This window comes from Phyllopteryx taeniolatus, chromosome 20 (assembly GCF_024500385.1).
Source record: "Phyllopteryx taeniolatus isolate TA_2022b chromosome 20, UOR_Ptae_1.2, whole genome shotgun sequence".
Classification (NCBI taxonomy): domain Eukaryota; kingdom Metazoa; phylum Chordata; class Actinopteri; order Syngnathiformes; family Syngnathidae; genus Phyllopteryx; species Phyllopteryx taeniolatus.
In genome coordinates this window covers 8,826,651-8,848,069 of record NC_084521.1, presented here as the reverse complement: position 1 = coordinate 8,848,069, position 21,419 = coordinate 8,826,651, and the positions used below count along the sequence as shown (strand labels likewise).

The 21,419-nt window shown below is 39.8% G+C and overlaps 1 protein-coding gene across 4 annotated transcripts in view; it reads left to right on the top strand.

The window, feature by feature from the left end:
- kcnh2b (potassium voltage-gated channel, subfamily H (eag-related), member 2b) overlaps positions 1–21,419 on the top strand; it is a 173,817-nt gene extending 152,398 nt beyond the window's left edge. For 3 of the 4 annotated variants that reach the window (XM_061758501.1, XM_061758502.1, XM_061758503.1), the window contains 16 exons: positions 2,398–2,577; positions 3,566–3,669; positions 4,013–4,151; positions 5,855–6,009; positions 6,223–6,317; positions 6,413–6,553; positions 7,252–7,451; positions 11,165–11,417; positions 12,438–12,631; positions 12,760–12,862; positions 12,958–13,103; positions 13,197–13,338; positions 13,438–13,627; positions 14,609–14,714; positions 14,882–14,971; positions 15,139–21,419. In XM_061758501.1, the coding sequence (XP_061614485.1) occupies positions 2,398–2,577; positions 3,566–3,669; positions 4,013–4,151; positions 5,855–6,009; positions 6,223–6,317; positions 6,413–6,553; positions 7,252–7,451; positions 11,165–11,417; positions 12,438–12,631; positions 12,760–12,862; positions 12,958–13,103; positions 13,197–13,338; positions 13,438–13,627; positions 14,609–14,714; positions 14,882–14,971; positions 15,139–15,570 (2,670 nt within the window). In that variant the 3' untranslated portion in view covers positions 15,571–21,419. The remainder of the gene's footprint in view (positions 1–2,397; positions 2,578–3,565; positions 3,670–4,012; positions 4,152–5,854; positions 6,010–6,222; positions 6,318–6,412; positions 6,554–7,251; positions 7,452–11,164; positions 11,418–12,437; positions 12,632–12,759; positions 12,863–12,957; positions 13,104–13,196; positions 13,339–13,437; positions 13,628–14,608; positions 14,715–14,881; positions 14,972–15,138) is intronic. The other variant, XR_009785947.1, reaches the window with a different exon arrangement.

Sequence of the window (21,419 nt, the reverse complement as noted above, 5' to 3'; positions counted from 1 at the left end):
ATCAACAGTATTTAGGAAGGCAACAGCTTTTTGTTCCACTTTGTTGTAAAAAGAAGAAAAAAAAGTCACCTATCGTATGTTTTGGCATTACATAATGTGTTTGAGTAAGTTTGTTTCCCCGCCAGGAACTACATTTCAGTCATACCAATTTCCTGTAATTGCTGCACTCCAGTTATTTAAATGAGCTAATAGCTTTAGGCAACCACTTTACAATTGTATTATTAAGCTTATTAACAATTTCCTTCGTTGCAATGCATTGCTATGGCTGTAAAAAATATATATATATTTTACATCATAGGTGTGTTGTGTTAGGTAGGTCTTTTGATGGTTTGATCTATTTTAAGTACAGATGCATTAGAAGATATGTTCTAACCCACATTTAGCTTCATTCAGATTAGATGGTTTTGTTTTTTTTCTTCTCTTCACTATAATGAGTTATCCGAACTGGGCTAACGGGAGCAAAAAATCGCACCATTTGAAACTGATAAGACAGCACCCCCCCCCCCCCCCCCCAGAAAATGCATAATAACAAACCACTGAAATGAAGCAGACAAAGAAAAAAACGATATACCTAATGAAGCTCAGTTACAGGATGTTCTGGGGCTGAATTGCTGCATTTGGCACAGGATGTCTTAAATCTGCGCAGGGTACAGTGAAATCTTGAAACTATTAAAGTCCTCTGGAGCGAAGGTTTCTGCCCAGTGTCAGAATATTTGTTCTGCGCCACAGGTTACAGGTCCTGGTTCCAGTTTTGCCATTGTCTGTAAATCCAGCATTCGAATCACCAAAGAGTCAGAGATAATAGACTATTTACAGTAACATGCCATATAGGGAGCAAACCCTTTTATTAACCGTTTGTAAACACTTTAGAGGACTTCCCCTCAGTGGTCTACCAGTGGTGGAACCATCTATATCAGGTTTCACAACACCAAAATATAGATCATCAACACACACTGTAAGATCTGATATGCGAATTATTGTATAGGATAATGTTGTAGTTTAAAATATTATAACTCCACATTTTAATGACCAAAGATTAAGAACTGCCTGTGACATACTGTGAGCCTGTCGTGACGCACAAAATGGATTTGCAGACTGATGAAATATTCCCACCTAAGTTTACTAGCATCAATATTTTGCTTCCAACTAATTTTAAATAGTCATGCAATATTCATGGGTCATATAACATTCATTTCAACAAGGCAACACAGTGTGGACAATTTTCATACAAGTTTGCGGTGTTGCATTCTAATACATTGTACTGTTTTGACACAATAAAAGAGTATGTCATCTTGTGAACATTACAACAATAGCGCAAGATTTGCAAGGCAACTTATTTGTTTCTTTGTGTGTGAGTTATGCATTCACTTCACAGCTGGCTGACATGTCTGCGTGCACAATCAAAAATGCATTTTGATGCTCGGTATTCTTTCAGCCAGAGGCTGCGGTTCATTGTTTGATTCTATTAGGCAGAGACACAAGGCAGGCTTCCCTGATGCCTCTGTCACGGATTCATTCCTGAAAGTGCAGATGCTTGAATATATTACAGCCACTAAAGTGATTAAGTTCTGCACCATAATAACCAAAATCGTATTCTTTGCGTGAGTTTTAATGTGACTGTGTGTGGGGAGGAAAGTACGGTAAAATATCGGTCATAGGTTTCTTCGTATACAAAGGGCATTCTGTCACTGAGTGCAGTAAAGTGTTAGGATCAGTCCAGATGAAAATTCATGAGTCAGTGGGCCCTTGAGGTCGTAGAATTTGAAATTTACCAAAAGAGAAAATGGGCCTTTACTCGCATAAATCTTAGGAGTTCAAACCGTCATCTTGTGAGACATCAGCATATCCTGTGAAGACTGAGTGTTCCATTGTTTTAAAGAGTGGCTAACTTCATTGTACAGCCATCCATTTGTTATAGTGATTGATCTCGTTAGGGTCCTAGGTGAGCTGGAGCCTATCACAGCTGAATTTGGCCGAGAGGCGAGGCACACCTTGGTCACCAGTCAATAGTGGGGCACAAAGAAAAACAACCATTCAACCTCACCTTTTTACTGTTTTCGTGTTTTGGCCAAAACCCTATCTAATATAAAAATACTGCTTTGGCGGCATCTTGTGGCATCTTGGTGCTGAGGAACTATGTTAAAGTGAGGGGAGGAGTTTCGTTTAATCAGGCTATAGCCTAATAGTCCTAATAGACCCTATAGTCTAATAGAAAAGTAGTGCTTTGCTCTCATCTTATGGCATCTAATGGCAATTCTAAACTTATTTAGTTGGGCATAAATTGGTCACAAAGGTTTGCTCTTTGTACTCATCCTCCACTTTTCTTTTAGTTCTGCCTAATTGTTCCATGTTGGACCCGTAATAATCCTTTTGATTGTCTGCCTCCCTTTCTCCCAGGTGCTCTCTCTCGGTGCAGATGTGTTGCCAGAATACAAGCTCCAGGCTCCACGCATCCACAGCTGGACAGTGTTGCACTACAGTCCTTTCAAGGCGGTGTGGGATTGGCTCATCCTGCTACTGGTCATCTACACCGCCATCCTGACACCTTACTCAGCTGCTTTCCTCCTGAACGACCAGGTGGGTCTAGATCCGGATGAGGAAAAAGGAAAAACTATTGTACCACGTGTGACCATACTTCGCAGCCCCAGGTATTGAGTGTATATTCATTGCACAAACTCAGATAGCAATCAGCACCACATGGTGTCTGAGACTAACACCAACTCCCTGCTGGTCCAGGTCGGGGGCGGTGACCATACTGTACATGACTGACAGAAGTCCTGGGAAATAAAGTAAAACAGTAAAAGTAAAGTGGTATGGCGCAAAGTGCATTTTTTTGTTGTTGTTGTTTTTCCCCACAAGGCCCCAAATCCTTGGCGGGGGCCGTGCGTATGAACAGTATACTGTACTGGTGATGTATTTTAATTGATTGATCTTTTTTATTTCGAACATTCAACACAAAAAAAGAAGAAATGAAAAATCTACATTATACATATCCCATAATGAAACACAATGTACTGCCGGTCCAAAGGGGAGTGTAAAGAAGTTAAAAGTTATTTAAATTGTACTCACTAAACAGTACCTACAGTACAGTAAATTATCCATTAAGAAATACCATCTGAAATATTGTACATACATCAAAATCAGAATCATCTTTATTGGCCAAGTATGCTAAAACACACAAGGAATTTCTCTCCGGCAGCCGGACCCACTCGAGTACTACAGGAAAGAAGCCACTCGAAAAAAATATGCATTCAGAACATCAACTCAAAAGTACAGAAATTCATTTAGTATATAAAGTGTCATACAATACACATACAATGGAAATAAAAAGTCTACACACCCTCTGTTGAAATGGCTGTTTGGGAGATTTTTTTATGGTCCTTTGAAAGAAAGGTTGAACTTTTTGGCCATAATTCCAAAACTACTCATCACCAAAACAACACTCTCACAATGGTGGCGTAACCATGCTTTGGGGACATTTTTTTTTTTTTCAGGTGGAGCAAACGGGCCTTGGACAAACTAAATCTTATATAGCTTATCTCTTTTTATCCTCTTTTCGTCTCAGGAAGAAGCAGCCATGCAGAGCTGTGGTTACTCCTGCTCTCCTCTCAATGTGGTGGACCTCATAGTGGACATCATGTTTATTATCGATATCCTCATCAACTTCAGGTCTGAATTACATCGGATAAATACACACTTACCCATCCACCATTGGAGAAGTATTTTAATTAATAATAGCTTTTTTGTCCTAAATAGACTGTATGGAAAGGATAATATCTCACAAAAAACAGTACACCCTTCACATTTGATCATATCTTTTCATGGGATAACATTTAGGAAATGACTTTGCTATAAGTAGTCACTGTGCATTTTGTCCCCTAAAAATAAATGAAAAGATACCATAAGTATTAAGAGAAATGTGAGGGGTGTACTCACTTTAGTGAGATACTATGTACAGTATAACAATCGCGGGCAATAATGATGTTTGGTTTTACCTGCTGTCTTGTTTCAGGACAACATATGTGAACACTAACGATGAGGTGGTGAGCCATCCACTGCGCATCGCCGTGCACTACTTTAAAGGCTGGTTCCTCATTGACATGGTGGCCGCCATTCCCTTCGACCTTCTAATTTATCGCAGTGGGGAGGAGGTAAGTACATTTGAAAGTGTGATGCTCGAAAGGCATTTAGCAAACTTTCGGCTAAAAGGTTTTGCACAGCATTTCATTTGTAAGTACAGTATGTGATGTTCTTAATTGCGCCTTACAATACCACATTGCTCAAACATGATTGTTACCCAACGGTGAAAACCATCCATCCATCCATTTTCTTCACCGCTTATCCTCACTAGGGTCGCGGGCTGCTGAAGCCTATCCCAGCTATCTTCGGGCGGGTGGCGGGGTACACCCTGAACTGGTCGCCAGCCAATCGCAGGGCACATAGAAACAAACAACCATCCGCACTCACATTCACACCTACGGGCAATTTAGAGTCTTCAATCAACCTACTACGCATGTTTTTTGGGATGTGGGAGGAAACCGGAGTGCCCGGAGAAAACCCACCGAGGCACAGGGAGAATATGCAAACTCCACACAGGCGGGGCTGGGATTTGAACTGGTGGTTTACGGTGGAAACCACCAGATTTGTTTTTTTTTTTAATTCCAGAAAAAATGTTGTCAAGTAGGTGGCAGTATGCATTCCATCTTCAATTGATAAAATGATCACACCTGGCGATAAATCCATTGCATCATCCTTGCCCCAAGGACTAACTAAATTAATAAATGAACGTCAACAAAGCGAAAGTAAATCAGCAGCAGACAAATTTTTTCTCTGGTCGGGGAAAAAGTTTTTTTCAAAAATGCACTCCTTTGAAACAACCACATGCATTACAAGGGTATGATCTTGTACTTGTGGTGGTAGTGTCTTGCACTATTTTGCAATAACGATAACAATAGTATGATACAGTAATCGTGATAATATTTGGAAATCATGATACAGTTTTTACTGTATGTAGCAGAAGCAAATATGTGTAGAAACCAACCCGCCACCAACTCTTACATACACAGTATACATAAACATTTATATTTACATGAAGGTAAAATGGACATCGTAAAGTAAATGTGATATGACGAAGGCGAGGTTAATGATGTGGGGTGGCTGTAGGGGGCTGGAGCAAGAGATGGAAGAGGCGAGGAAGGAAAACCAAGAGTCAGAAAGTGAGAGACCCTCTGATGATATGTCCTAATGAGGACAAGAACCACTGAGGCCAACAATGATTGATTCACTAGACAGTGCAGCTCGCCCCAGGGTAAATCTAAGTGGTACTTAATCTCTCTGTAATGACATTTGAGTAAGTTTAAATATTGCTATTTATCTTATTTATTGCACAAAAAAAAAAAGATTAAAAAAAAAAGTTATACTTGTAGAAACTCCCCAACATTCTAATGGTGCCTGGGATGGTTGGGCAGAAAAGCCACTGAGCCAATAAATTGCAGATTATTCTCAGCAGACAGTTATTATTTACCATGAGGACACACACACACACACACGCACGCACAAGCACACACAGCAGGACTAGGCTCTCTGCCAATGCAGCATTTATCATTAACTGTATTCTATGGATATAGTGGGGCTCACAGTAATGAATGGAAGAGGAAGATGTTGCTGGCCCACCAGAGTAGATCATATGTCCTCAAAGCTTCATTGTGTGCGTGTGTTTGTGCGCGCGCATGTGTGCGTGTGTTCGGATGAGAGTGTGCGCGGTGTGTTTTAAGGATGTGAGCAGGTGCCCACACAATCCACAATATCAGAAGCCCACATAACTTTCTCACGACATTTTCTCTCTCTTCATCAGACCACCACTCTGATTGGCCTGCTGAAAACAGCTCGTCTCCTCCGATTGGTCCGCGTAGCACGAAAACTGGACCGCTACTCAGAATACGGCGCAGCTGTCCTCTTCCTCCTCATGTGCACCTTTGCCCTCATTGCACACTGGCTGGCCTGCATCTGGTACAATACCCTCATAATATCCATGCATGAATTGTGTACAAAGTGTACATACATCAGGACACTTAATGGGCATTTACTTGAACCTGCTAAATATGTTATTCAAACCATTAGGAACAGCTTTCTGTATAACATAATGCAGTTCAGCGCCACTGCTAACAACAACCACAATAATAAACATATTGCTAATGCCTAATCTAGAATTATAATCCCCAGGTATGCCATTGGTAATGTTGAGCGGAACGGCTCGATTGGGTGGCTCCATACACTCGGGGACCAACTGGGAAAACAATTTAATGACTCCATCCCAGGTACTGAGAATCAGAATGGTTTTGATATTAGTAGTATGATATGCGACAAATATTTTTGCCTTAACGATACATCTGTAATGTCTTTGCTGCACTAGGAACAGGACCCTCCATTAAAGACAAGTACGTTACAGCTCTGTACTTCACCTTCAGCAGTCTGACTAGTGTGGGTTTTGGAAATGTCTCCCCGAACACCAACTCAGAGAAGATATTCTCCATCTGTGTCATGCTTATAGGATGTAAGTAGTAATATTGTTAGCTATCTAAAACAAAAAATCACATACTTTTCTAAACATGTGCTGATATTTACCATTTGACCAGCCAGATGCCAATTTATTTTGTTTGGATGAAGTTAATTTGAGCTTCTCTAAAGTTTTAATTGCACGTCCAGTACATTTTGTACAAATTGCTTTTCTCAAACAAGGAGCTGAATGACAAAAATTACAACAGGTGTTTGATCCATGAACATTTCCAAGGTTTTCCACTCCTACGCCTTTCTGTGACTCTTCCAGTTTCTCTGTATCTCTGTTGCAACCTGCGGATGACATTCTGTGACACACTATATTCTGAGGCCACTTCCCTTCGAGAAGCCTCGCACTGGCGAGGTACTGTTGATCAATTGTTAGGTGTCTCATGATGTCAAAAGGTGAACAGCATAATAATGAAGACAGTTTCAAATACCAACTGAACAAGGAAATCTATTGGTCGATTCAAGGTTTAAACACCTGTCGTGAATTTTGTCGCTCAGCTCCTTTCTAGGGAGCAGCAAGTTGTACAGAAAGTCCTGCCACTGATGCAGTTGGACATATGCATTCAAAGGTTTGGAGAGTTAAGGTTATATGGTGCATTTTATGTTTATCCTGAAATATCAACTGAAAGCATAAATGTCCCAGTTTAACAAATCTGTCTCAACTAATGGATTATTTCTTACGACCAGCCCTGATGTACGCCAGCATCTTTGGGAACGTCTCTGCCATCATCCAGCGGTTGTACTCGGGGACGGCCCGTTACCACACCCAGATGCTTCGAGTCAGGGAGTTCATCCGCTTCCACCAGATCCCCAACCCGCTTAGGCAGAGGCTGGAGGAGTATTTCCAACATGCCTGGTCGTACACTAATGGCATCGACATGAATGCTGTGAGTATCTCTGATCCACATGTACCAAATTGCGTCGTGTGCACACCAAGTTTCTGCATCAAATTGAGTGAGTTTTCCGCATGAATACGCACATAGAGGCTAGAGGAGTATTTTGAGCCTGCGTTGTACATTAATAGGATGATTGGAAGACTTTGTCTCAGCATGCATGGTCCGACACCATCAGAGAAAATAGGAATGATGTGAGTATTATAAATAGCACACACACACTCCCTCTCATGTCCAATTAAAGAGCGTTGGACATGCTTGGACCAACACAATCTGATATGAAGGCGAGTATATACACTGTTTCTCTTGCAGCCAATCATGACACACATATTAAACCCATGGGTGGTAAATGAAACATGCATGACTGGTGATCAAGTAATTCAATTGTGCTGACCACAAAGGCGGTATAATGTTTGACTTGTACAATAAGAATGTAAGTTTATGAAGCACACCTGTCAGTGTACACAAAGGCACCACGAATGCTGGTACACTCACTCCAAAGAGTCGTTATAATGAACTTAATGTATACAGGTGACCTGTGCCTGAACCGTTAGTCACAGCCAACAGGAGGTTGCATCTCAGTCGACCTCGTCTGCTTGGTACCACTGGCAAGATTGCTTTGACGCAGATATGACACGCGCACACACGCAATTGCAATCATAAACAATTCACAGTTCAGTTCCGCTGACGCGACAATATTCAGCTTGAGTCAGTGGATATCATCTTTATAAGTCATCACATAGTGTAGTACACATCAAAGTATATACCTACATAGATTGATTGGGAACTCTTTTGTTCAGGTACATTTTTTAGTTCACCTTAAAAGGGGCACTATGATAAATGCCACCCCGCAATAGAGCTCATCAAAGCCTAATAATAGCTACTTATAAAACAAATAACCATCATGCCTGGCCTGTAGCTCTAATCTAACACAATAATGTATTTAATTATCAACATTTTACTTCTTTTCTGTATAATAAGTGAGCCATTGAAGTGGCGGCTCAGTGGTTTGATGAGACTCCAGTGGATCATTATTTCGCTTTATTTGGGGCTCAGAAATGAGCAGTTTAGCAAGCAGCCGGTATTAGGGAATGTTTACAGTAATGGTTGTTAAGACCCAGTTGGTCTTTCACTATGACTAATTCCATTCCCTCTGTCTTATTTTTTTCAGGTGAGGAATATTATGTTTTAATTTATAGTAATCCGGGACTGAGCTCTGCTCCGAATAGTTAAAATCTGTAACTGTAAAAAGTAATTGACAACCCCCCAAGAAAGGCTGGCGGCAAAGCACTACTTGTATTATTTGGCCTTAGCACAAAACCAGCAAATAGTTGTTTTCAAGTGAATAATGAAGGATGGGCTCCCCCAAAACATTTCCTAATAGTTGAATCTGCGAGAGTGGGGCAAACCAAGACAGAGTTTTGGCGTCATCTGGTGAGGTCTTAGCGCATTTCTGAGAGCACAAATACAGCAAATAGGTCTTTTTTTTTTTTTAGCACATAATGGAGTATAGGTTAAAAAAAAAACTTTAATATTGATGAATATGAGGGGGGGAACACTGTCTGAACACATACACACACACCAACTAATTGTCTATTGGTGTCTTATCAGAAGCAATACCTTTTGTGTATGCAGGCTGTGAGCTTATACAGTAATAAGTTTATATATATATATATATATATATATACACAGTATATTATACTATACAGTAATAACAATAACAAGACTTACAAGACAAAACATTACTTGTACTCTTAACATTAGCTGTGGTCAGAAAAAAATCTTCACAGCAAAAACACAGTGATGCATTCTGACAGTGAATATTCATGCAATGTGAACGAAAAGCATTTCCTTGAAAGTTAACAGTTCAGAAAATGCTTAACGCACCATTGAACAAAGAAAGGTCTCCGACAGAAGTCAACTGCAGCGTATTCTAAGAGCAGGCTTGCACCTTTCACAGCAAAATGGTTGCAGACTGCAAGAAGTAGAAGAAAACCAGGAGTTTAAGTTACATAGTCCTTCTATATGGGGGGGAAAAAACAACACAAGCACATGTGTAAATATCTTCTCAACAGAATACTAAAACATTTGATTAGGACTGGAAGGGGACGGAAGCGTGAAGACAAATTACTGCACCGCTGGTGTCAGAAAGACACACAGAGTGGTCAGCAAACGTACTGTAGTAACCATCAACTGACTGAAACCCATAATGAAAAAAGCACCTGGAAACATGAGGAGAGATACTACTCATGGTGAGATGAAGAGAGAAGCCAACGAAGTTTGAAATGAATGAAGCAGCTTGGGAAGAATGCAAGGGAGAATCATGGAGAGGCAGAGATGTAGTGTGGGTGATTAATGCGCACTTGTGCTTTGCGCAGTCAGAGTTATGAGTGGCCCAAAGTTGCCGCCTAAAAGGGCGTGCAGTAAACTCATTAAAATTGCACCTATTCTTCACAATAATAACACTCTACAGGCTTGGTCAGTTTGTCCGTGCTGAAACATTCGCAACAACTTCCACAGCTTAATTTTGCAGTGAATCTCCAGAAAACAATAGACATGCACTGTTAAAACTCACAAACTGCTGATGTGTGTCCTTTAAGGTAAAAGTAGACAAAGACTAACTCAGTAGAGCGCAGACTTCCAAAAAGTATGGCCGACTACTTTGCGGAACGCGGTAGTTTCTGCAATCAGAGTCCACTCTGGCACGAATGAGGGAGGAGATTACATTGTGAAGTCAAACACAGATATGGACGACTATCCTGCTAATAGTCAGTTAACATCCAGTACAACATAATGAACACAACACAACAAAAGTGAAGCAATGTAGTTTATGGTTTGAACAGTATTTGTATATTTTTCCGCATTTTTATTCCTATATGCCCCAAAATTGAATGTGTTCTTTCTCGGCTGGAAGCCGGATGTGCAGTGTTTTGAGTTTTCACCAATAATAAAGATTCCAGAATCCAATTCAGATCCCTTCCAGAAATGATGACAGTTAAGGCTCTATGTTTATACTATTTATTATCTACCATCTATGACATTTATTAGCTGAATGGCCTAAGCCAGTGGTTATGAAACCTTTTACAGCAAGTACCACCACAAAAAAATACTTGTAATGACAACATTAAAATAGTAGCGTAGTAGGCCCAAGCGTTCATCCAAAACAATAAAAATAAATGATGATAAAATAAGAATGCATTTCACATTAAAATATATATTTTTTAATTACCTAAATAAATGTTTCAAAACAAACCATACTAAAGCATTAAATGCAAATGTACTTGAAAGTTAGATACAACTGAACTGTACTTGAGATACAGTATGTACTGTACTGGATTTAAACAAGTTGAAGCCAAGTAACATGCACAGTTTGAACATGAGATTGTTGATGAGATGAACATGTGATCTTTCACTACATGCTTTGAGAATCGTTAATCTAACATTTATTTATCCGCTAGTCAATGCTAATGGAATATATCCATACAGATGTAACCCTCCTCTATCGATTCAACTGCTGTATTTCTAACACCTCTTAACCTTCCTTCTCTCCCATTGTCTCCTCTTCACACTGCTTACCTTCTTTTTACCCACCTCAATGTTTACTTCATCTCCTACCTGTAATCTTTCTTCCACCCTTCATTTATTTTGGCTTCTTTGTATCTTGTCCTCTTTGTCCATATCTTCCATTCCCACCAACCTATCCGCAGGTGTTAAAAGGTTTCCCGGAGTGTCTCCAGGCGGACATCTGTCTCCATCTCAACCGGACTTTGCTGCAGAACTGCAAGGCTTTTAAAGGCTCCACCAAGGGCTGCCTCAGGGCACTGGCCATGAAGTTTAAGACCACCCACGCACCCCCGGGTGACACCCTTGTCCACGCCGGGGATGTCCTCACTGCAATCTACTTTATATCCAGAGGATCCATAGAGATACTAAGAGGAGACGTTGTGGTTGCCATATTAGGTAAACCAAGGCTTCTTTTCTTTATATTTGTGTATTTTTTTTCTTTTTTTTTTTTGTTGGCGTTACCTTTATGCGAACATACATAACAGTACTGCTGTTAGCAAATATATGCATTAGTTTTAGGCGCCCTCTGCTGAGCATATGAGAAATGTTACTTGTGAGATGAAAGTGCAGGAGGCTACATTACGTGTTTACATAAAATGCACAGACTCGGTTGATGATAGTTTGACTTTGTATGGTGGAATTGAATTTAACTTCCTAAGTGAATATTGTTAAATCACAATACCAATTGGCTGTTTGATCACTTGAATTTAAAGTAGTGTGTAAATAAAATTTTACCATTTTGACATAATCAGATCCAGAATTATTCTCAACCTTTCCAGTGATCCTATTTCCAATTGTCCAATAAGATCAGGGATCTGATTCATATTTAAAGTTATGTTTCTCCATTATTTATTTATTTGTATTATTTATTGATTGGTTTGTATTATTTTTCTTAAATGTGCTCAGATTTATTTAAACCTAATGGTACAGCCCCACTACACAGAACAGTAATTGCCAAAGCATTAGGCATATCTGCACAATAAAAATAAGATCCAATACAGACCTCTTTCAAAAATACAGCATTTATCAAAGTAATGCTACTCAGTCTGTATGCATAATCTCTGCAAAATGTTAATTACGCTGTTTATATTTATTGTGAGTTTGGTTTGCAGTGGTGTAACTGACATGTTAATATTGTACATTCTTCATATTTATGATGCATTGGAGTTGTAGTTATACGCCATAAAAAAAACAACAACAATCGCAGTGAAACATTGCTCAGTTAAAACAATTTTAATGTGAATAAAAGGTTTGTGAAGGTGGATTTTTGTTCACGTTGCTGTGGATTGAGGTGCAGCTAATACAGTGCCATATTAATTCAAGATATTGTTCACCGTTTATGCAGGCTTACCCGTTGCCTTATATCTTGCTGTATTCATATTCCTCTCTATATATTTATCTGCTTATCATTATCAGGAAAGAACGACATCTTTGGTGAACCTATCAACCTGTATGCTCGACCGGGTAAATCCAACGCAGATGTGAGGGCTCTAACGTACTGCGACCTTCACAAAATATTCAGGGAAGACGTGCTAGAGGTGTTGGACATGTATCCTGAATTTGCAGAACACTTCTGGAACAACCTGGAAATTACCTTCAACCTCCGTGATGTTAGTTTTATACTGCAATATATTAATAACATATATATTTGTTTTGTTGTTAGTGTTGATATCTAATAATACAATACATTTAATCCCAGCTCTGTCATATATTAAACGTTGGTTCCGCCTCATTTCAGACCAACATGATCCCAGGCTCTCCCAGCAGTGATGAGTCTAAATGTGGGGGGTTCAACAAATTACGCAGACGCAAATTATCATTCAGGCGACGCACAGAGAAGGGTAACACATTCTCAATCTCTTTTATTGGAATTATATGTGTTAAAATAATACATTCACCCCCTTTTACTTTTTCACAAATGGGATTCCATGACCAGATGATGCAGATGTCGGCGAAATTAAAAAGACCCACAAGTCTGTAAATAGAAGACGAGAGAGAGAAGCAGCCCACAACCAAAAACGTCAAGAGGCAGCAAAGAGGCAGTATCGGAGCTCAGTGTCTTCCCATTCCAGCGGTGATGAGGTACAAAATCCCTTTTGTTTTTTTTTTTTTTTTTAATCAATTACTTTACGTATTGTGCAAAACAAGTAATGTGATTATGTCCTGATCTGGAAGGGAGAGGATTCAGTTGTAACCAGCCTTGCTCCTTCATCGGCAATGTTGGAGAATCATCATGTCCAGGCAACACACAAAAACACTGAGAACACAGATGTCGATGGAGAAGTCAAGACTGGCAACACCTGCAACGCATTGTCAGGTATAAGTAAACAGTCACACTGTTGCATTTAAGTGTAAAGTGTAACCTAATCATTTCGAAGTGTTTGCTATCATTCAGCCTTCTCTCTTTTGTCTCCAGGTGCTCTCTCAGGTGTGTCCAATATCTTCAGTTTCTGGGGGGAAAATCGAGGGGGTGGTCAGTACCAGGAGGTTCCCAGCTGCAGCCTAGCCTCTCCCCCACCCCTCAGCACACCTTTGCACAGCTTGAGCCGCCAGCAACGCAACCAGCTGGACACACGCCTAGACCTGTTGCAAAAACAACTTAACAGGTACTAGCAGTTGGGGATTTACTGTTTTTGGGAGGGGCTTTTTTTTGTCTTGTAATAAAGATATTCGAGTAGGTAAGCACTTAACCCTATCTTCAAAAAAGGTTGATTTCCATCCATCCATCCATTTTCTGAGCCGCTTCTCCTCACTAGGGTCGCGGGCGTGCTGGAGCCTATCCCAGCTGTCATCGGGCAGGAGGCGGGGTACACCCTGAACTGGTTGCCAGCCAATCGCAGGGCACATAGGAACAAACAACCATTCGCACTCACAGTCATGCCTACGGGCAATTTAGAGTCTCCAATTCATGCATGTTTTTGGGATGTGGGAGGAAACCGGAGTGCCCGGAGAAAACCCACGCAGGCACGGGGAGAACATGCAAACTCCACACAGGCGGGGCCGGGGATTGAACCCGGGTCCTCAGAACTGTGAGGCTGACGCTCTAACCAGTCGGCCACCGTGCCGCAAAAGGTTGATTTGTTACAGCTAAATTTATTAGCAAGGTCAAGAAATATTAGGATTTAGTATAAACCTTAAATGTTGATTTGGTCCTATTTCCAGTCGCTCCCAGCAACGATACATGAGCACAAAAAAAAAACACATTTACCCACTTAAAACAAATACATTTAGAATTTTTACATTTATTAACAGAGGTTTCTCAAGCAATGGACTTCTTTACTTTCTTTAATATGTAATGGCGGAAGGCAGAAAGGGATCCATGGTTAGCCTGGCGTAACATTACATGGTCATGTGACATGAAACCTTTGGTTTAATTTGAAAATGCTATTTAAGTAAAAACTATTGCTTTTCCTTCAGTTTAAGGTGAGTGAAGTTTGCTTTCAGTCAACGTGAATGGAATAGGTTTGAACTAGAAACCATGATTAATACGAAAAAGAAACTAATAAGTACAGTATATGTGAGGCTTAGGGTGTGTTTAATAAAGTACCGACCCAAAATGCAAGTTGATCATTAAATATTGTGTGCAGATTGGAGAGTCGCATGTCAGCAGATATTGGAACGATCATGCAGCTGCTGCAGCGACAGATGGCTCTTGTCCCCCCTGCCTATAGTGCTGTATCATCACCGCCTCAGGTAGAAACATGACAATGTACAATTTATGCACAAAGCCTCCCGTTGGGATAATTTTGTATGACACTAAGTGACAGGTCCAGAGCAAGACTACAACATCCCACCCTCAAAAAATGTTGCAAAGAAAGTGGGCAACACTTCCTGCTGTAATAATGCTATCTCGCTCACAGGCCTCCCCATGCGCTGATCCAGGTACTGGAGAGAATCTGGTTCCGCCTGTTACACATCTGGAGACAAACACCCTGGCCTCCTTGTCACAGGTGTAATACATTTTTAGCAGTCACTCTGCATACCTCAGTTTGCTGCTACTAATTGTTCATGTAGCTGAGTTTCCTGGAGCAAGCACGGGATGGATTGCCACTCGTGGATTGGATAAATGGCTGCATGGACGGATGGTCTAACTGACCTTTTGCTCTCTTTCCCCCAGATCTTGGACTCTCAGGACTTCAAGGAGTTCCCAGCGACGTCTCTAGAATCTCGAGAACTGCAGGACTCACCTTTGTTCAACACCAGCCAGAACCAGCGCTCCTCCTCTGGACTGGACATCTTAGGAGAGCATTTGGAGCTTGAAATTGGATTGGAAACTGGAGGTGCAACTATTTTACAGCCAGCAGCAGATTTGGATTTAGGCAGTGGTGCAGGATCAGGTTCACAATCAGAGATGGGCACAAGCCTAAGAAGAACAGGGTTGGACTTTGTTTCAGAGTTGTGTATCAATGTTGGGGTCGAGCAAACAGCTGAAGCAGGGCTATTTTCCCAGGATTCTGAAACCCAAAGGAGGTTGTCTCTCCAAGAGTCGCATACACCTCAGGACTCACGGACACCACAGAGACACGGCTCCGACCCAGGGGGGAGCTAAGGAAGAAGCGAAGGGCGCAGAGAACGGGAAGGTTCTACGTTGAGAGGGAATGAGCGACATTGTATCCTACTTGCCCTATTTAAACCTTTGGAACCAAAACCCTCCTGTGACCTTAAATGCAAGGATGCACCATTCAGTAAGGCAGTCTCAGCCCAGAGGGTAAAAGTAACGTTGATGCCTCTCTCTTCCACGGTCCTTCCCTTTCCGCATGAACACCCAGAACTCAACAGTACGACATTGAATCAAAACCCCCCAAAAGAGCAGAGAAGGGGCTCTGACACTCAACCCAAAGGAAGCTTAAGGCTAACATCACTTCACTCTCAAATGACTGCAAACCTTTAGGAGTATGTTTACCTTAGGAGTAGCCCTTTACTGCTGAACCCAGTCTTGGATGACTTATCACGGACAAGCAAAGACAAAATAACAGCAGACTGAATAATAATGAAACAAGTAGCCATCACGTCTTGCACTGAAATCTATTCCATGCATCAGTGGCGCTTCCAAAAACTCACAAACTGGTTGGTAAAAATGTAGTGTTAGCTGGCCTAACAGGAAACCTGCTGTCCCATTGTGTCAACGGTTCCTTGCCCCCGATGTCCTGCGCCAACAGGTCGAGAAAATGCTCCCCCCTAATTCCTAAGAGCACACTTGACTGGCTGGTTTGCACCTCAGGGGTGGGAACGAGAGGGTTAAAAAGCCATGAATTTTCTTGATGAACATATCAGCTGCCCTACCAGAACCAACGTCGACATTTGCTCGTGGGTGACGAACCCTCAGCATGCCTTGACGGTGTCACAGTCATGTAATAATTGGCAAAACCAAACATGTCAACAAAAATGAAATCCCAGTTTTCTAACTTGGTAAGCGTTGAGCTGTTGCTGAAGAGTTGACGTCCGCAGTGGGTTTTAGTTTATCATTGTTGAATTTGCTACCTCAGATTTCACTGGTCCATTGTTTTTCACCTAAGCACCCAGAATGCTTATAAAGTGTACATAGCAGTCATGAGCTACTGAAATATACACGTTAGATGGTTTACGACCAGACGAATGCGCCATTATTTTATGTACAGTACAATATGCAAACACTGGCAAGAAATGAGTGAGTGTGCTTTATTATTAGTAGTGTGTGTGTGTGCGCTAACTTTAGGTCCAAAATCTGTGTGTGTCTTCATTTTAGTTTTCAATCTGCAAAGTATAGCTCAGTATGTTGTTTTCACCCACTGTAAATGGACACTCGTCTGTTTTTTTTAAAGGCAAATTTGTTTTAATTAGGGAGTCATTACAAGCAAGAGGTTTTGTTTTGTGGATCTTAGCAGCTCATGTAAAACTCCCTTTAATATGAAGTTACAAAATAGTTACAAGGTCAACGGAGTCTGCCCAAGACTTTTTAATCATTCAACCTAATGTTTCAGAATTTATAGTACCAGACATAGACATCATATTCCTACCTAAAACCTGGGAACACAGATCCTCTGAGGTATGAAGATGCTTGGATACACAGGGTGACCAGAAGTCAAAGAAGAAATGTAATGTATGTACAAATGTGCTTGCATGCAGTGTGATTCATCTTTATAGTTGCAAAGAGCAAAATATGCAGGATGTCCCATAATTCACTATACACTTTTTTTCATTTTTTTTTTTAATTCCGTTTCAGATACCGTTTGGACAAATGACAATGTTAATTGTCAAGCAGTGGGCAAGGGAAAGTAATGCTTACAAAAACTGCAAAGCCTGAACTCTCTAATATTGATGACCTCACATCTGTGTGAAAGATACCTAAAACGAAATGGAAAAAAAATGAAGTGTATAGTATTAATGACTTCAGACTCCCTGTACATAACTAAGCATTGATTTAATTCTGTCCAACCATTACACTGCACCGCCTTAGATTGTGAGAGTTTATAGCTTTACCATTACAAAACGATACCTTGTCAGGTTTCAGATAGCTCAGTGCAACTACATTATTTGTATTCGCAATGCAAGTGATATAGTTTGTCCTCAGACACATACCTGACTCAAAAAAGAAATGGGCTTCTCTTAGCTTTGTTAGTTTGGAAACATCAGGGCATACCCACTGACTGATTAATTTAAAAGATATTCACGAGTAGTAGAGTTAAAGATAAAAAAAAAAAAACATGTATGATGTACAAAAAAAGCATTTGAAAAATATATATTACTAGCATAGTATAGTGGAACCTCAAGTGGAATGCCCCTGAGATTGTACAATCAAGGGATAGCTGCATGTGTTTCACGTTTGCGCTTTTTTGTTTTGTCTTTATTTATTTAGTTCGTTTTTTGGGCTGGGGGTGTGACACTTATTCCGAAAGAAAGATGAGACTTGGTGTTAAAAGAAGAAGAATGATAATATTTCACTTAAAACATTGCCTGCACAGTTAGTCATGGTGGGGACAGTTTGAGACTGCAACTGATAATTTTTATTTCCTTTGGTTCCCGGATCAACCAACATAACAAAATGGCTTGCATTCGACTTTAGAGGTTTCACTGTAATGGACAAATGTATAAAACAGTAGTGTAATAGTTCTGCAGTGCTAAAGCAAAAGAAATACATAATACTGTTACTTTAAAAGGAAAATGCTCGAAAGTAAAACAATCTAGTCGGCCTCCAGTTCCAAAATGAATGTGTGTTTTTCCCTCAAGGCAACTGAAAACAATAGTCCTGTGTATCTAATAGACAAATAATTCATCACTTATAAGTATCAATTCACCGCAAAATATATATATTCCCGATTTATAACCCCTCCTCCATTGATTGTCTTCCCTGAAATCTTGTGCATGAAGTAATTGAGCCTCTAAAAGGAAGCTTACTGCAATAGTCCTTTAAACATTTGTAGCAGCAGAAACACTTCCATTCATGTTTTAGCACTTTATATTTGGATCAGTGCAAATGTTTAATAAGAGACTCAGGAATGTGTCCTTTGGTTCATTTTCTTTTTAATGAAATTATGTTATTCATTAAAATAGTCATCATTTGCAGAGTCACACCCTAAAACTTAAATTCTGGTGTATTTCCCCTTTAATGCAACATTTTGAAGATTGTATCTTGCTGCTTGCCGGTTGAAGCTAATTTATTTGTGTGTCTATTTTATTTTGTCTTTTTTTTTTTATCTGTGAATTATTTCATTATTTGTAAACGTCTAATCATGTTTCTTCCATAGATTCATGTTTTGTTGTTGTTCAGAGTGTATTTATGTATTTGACATTCAGGCAAGTCCAAAGTAATAGAATACGTGATTAATGAACAATGTGGTCATTATAATTCAGTTATTAGTTTCCCATGCTAAAGGGATTATAGAGTACTTTATTCTCAGTATGTCCTCATCAGTGTCCGTAATTGGAATTTGTGGCTGTCACGCTTTGTAAAGGTGCACTTTAGTATCGAACCAAAGCAATGAGTGATGTAACAAAATGATCATTGAAGATATTTTTACCTTATGTGTGATTCAAACCTTTTGAAGGACTTCAGTGGAAGAAAATGTTGGTGTGACTTGCTCCCTCTAACCTGCGAAGGGAGTCTACCAATTTTTAATAAGCAACCCTAGTGAGGATAAGCGGTATAAAAAATGGAAAAAAATAATAACTTTAGGTATCCACATTACACCTTCTTCGAGGTTCACAATCTTCCTTCAGTGAATTCCAAAATTTGCCTCATTTGTCTGCAATGAGTGGATGTGCAAATTACAAAGAGGCATTAAGGTTGAGGATGAGGCCAGAATGCTGCAATTTTTTTTATATTCCAAGGATTTTAAAAAAGCCCCCCCCGCCCCCCCCCCAAAAAAATAAAACAAAGAAAATGGACGTTTCCAAAAAGTTTGCAAGGATAAACAATGAAGGACTCTAGAGAGACACAGCTGCTATTCTCACGCAGTGTTATGTGGTCATTTTGATATTCACATAAAAAAATTAAAACTTTACTCATGTAACATCACAACTTCTTTTTTTTCTGCTTTTCAGTGTGGCCCAAATTCTCCCTCAGCATCTTTAGACAACAAAATAGTATTTGTGCAAGTTCCCTTTTATAGAGCTTACAGCTGGGAAATTGCAATTTACTTTTCACCATCGCTACAGTACTTCTGTTTTGTTTTTTTCCTTCTTCAGAATGTTTGCAACGCCCCAAAATATTGCTCCCGGGGCGACAGCCACCCCTATCCTCTCTTTATGCTGCTTTTCCTTCTCTTCTGCGCAGTTTGTCTGCAACCATTCGAGAAGCACAGAAATGGTTTGTTATACGTCATTTTTAAAATCATTTCTATATACAGTATGTCTTGTGTGTCAGTGAGGCCTGTAACTAAAGGCTACTGACTTCATTAAGCCAGGTTATATTGGCTCTCCTTGCCATCTCATGTACTGTAGGGAATGTTTTTATTTTATTTGTTTGTTTGTTTGGGTACAATAAGTCACCTAGTGGCCTGAACTGTAACTCTACATTCAGAACTATAACTTCAAATCTAGAATGTGGTTGTATCTTATTTGACCTTGTAAGTGTCGGTAGACCTAATGGTAATATTCAAAGCTAGAGAATACATGATGTAATGCATACTGCATCTTAAACCACTATGGGTACACTTTGAAAAAGAAGACAAATAACTTGCACCAGAATGGGAAATGTTTGTGCATGAGATGGGAAGGTGTGTTTAAGTTAAGATGTTTAGGAATCTTCTAATTCCCATTTTAATACGCAAAACAAACATACTCGCTTGCCAGCTCTTCCATACTGTTGAGCATTTTTCAGCTCAATCCAACTTTCTATATGAGTTCCAACAGACTCGTATTTGTAGATACATTGAGCACTTGAGGTTTACACAATACTGGATCTACTCACGTCACGCTTTTGTCTGTACATACCAACTTCTTGCAAAGGTATCAAAACTTTGGCACTCGTATAGCCAGCACTATGCAGAAACCGAAACATTTCTTTGGCATGCTTTGAAATGCAGAATACTATAGATGATATTGTGAATAAAGTTTTGCTCTAATTTCCTATGAGAAAACTTGCCCTATTGAAAAAAGCTTGAAGGCAGAAGATGACCAAGCGAAAGACTTTTAATATTGTGCACATTTTTACTTGCATGCTGCACTGAAAATCTTTCAGAAAGAGGATTTAATGTGCAAAAACAGCTGCCTTCTGCTGTATGGTTGCAAACTGTATGTAGAGTGCATCACGGAAATCTTCCAAATTATGGGAGAGTCATATTTATATATACAGTACAGTACTCATATATGTACCACTCCCAGGTTATGGGAGAAAGTGATACTGACTAGCTGCAAATCTAGTGATCTAGAAGATACAATTTTATTGTATATTTGTATCTTTGGTTGCAAACTGCTGTAATGGAGTGATGCATGTGTGGCAGTCCTGGACAGAACTGTTTCCCACGTTTTAGGAGCACTTGATTTAGGAAACCTGCTTATCGGAAACTAAAGAAAGTGCACCTAAATGATTACAAACCCTGCTTTAACGCTGCGGGGGGTTAAAGGGTAAAACTCTTGGAATGTCTCTTGCTAACACATCTGACTGCAGTTTTCACCACATAGGCTTTATGCTGTGTTTTCCCATTCAAATTTGTTGACATTTGGCTTGAAAAATTAATAGGTTGTGCAAAAACAACCTTTATAATCTAGATTCAATGATTCAATTATCTATTCAGAACACTCACCTATGAAGAAATTTTAAATTCAAAGTGCATTCTTCTTATTTCATATCATATTTTGGAAAGATTTTAGGGGGAAATGGTGCAGCTCCAGGTTTCTGATTGTGTGTGAGCATTATCAGTGGTTGAAGTTTATAAAATTTCAAAATATTTATTTCAATAAACATCTTTGAAAACAAAA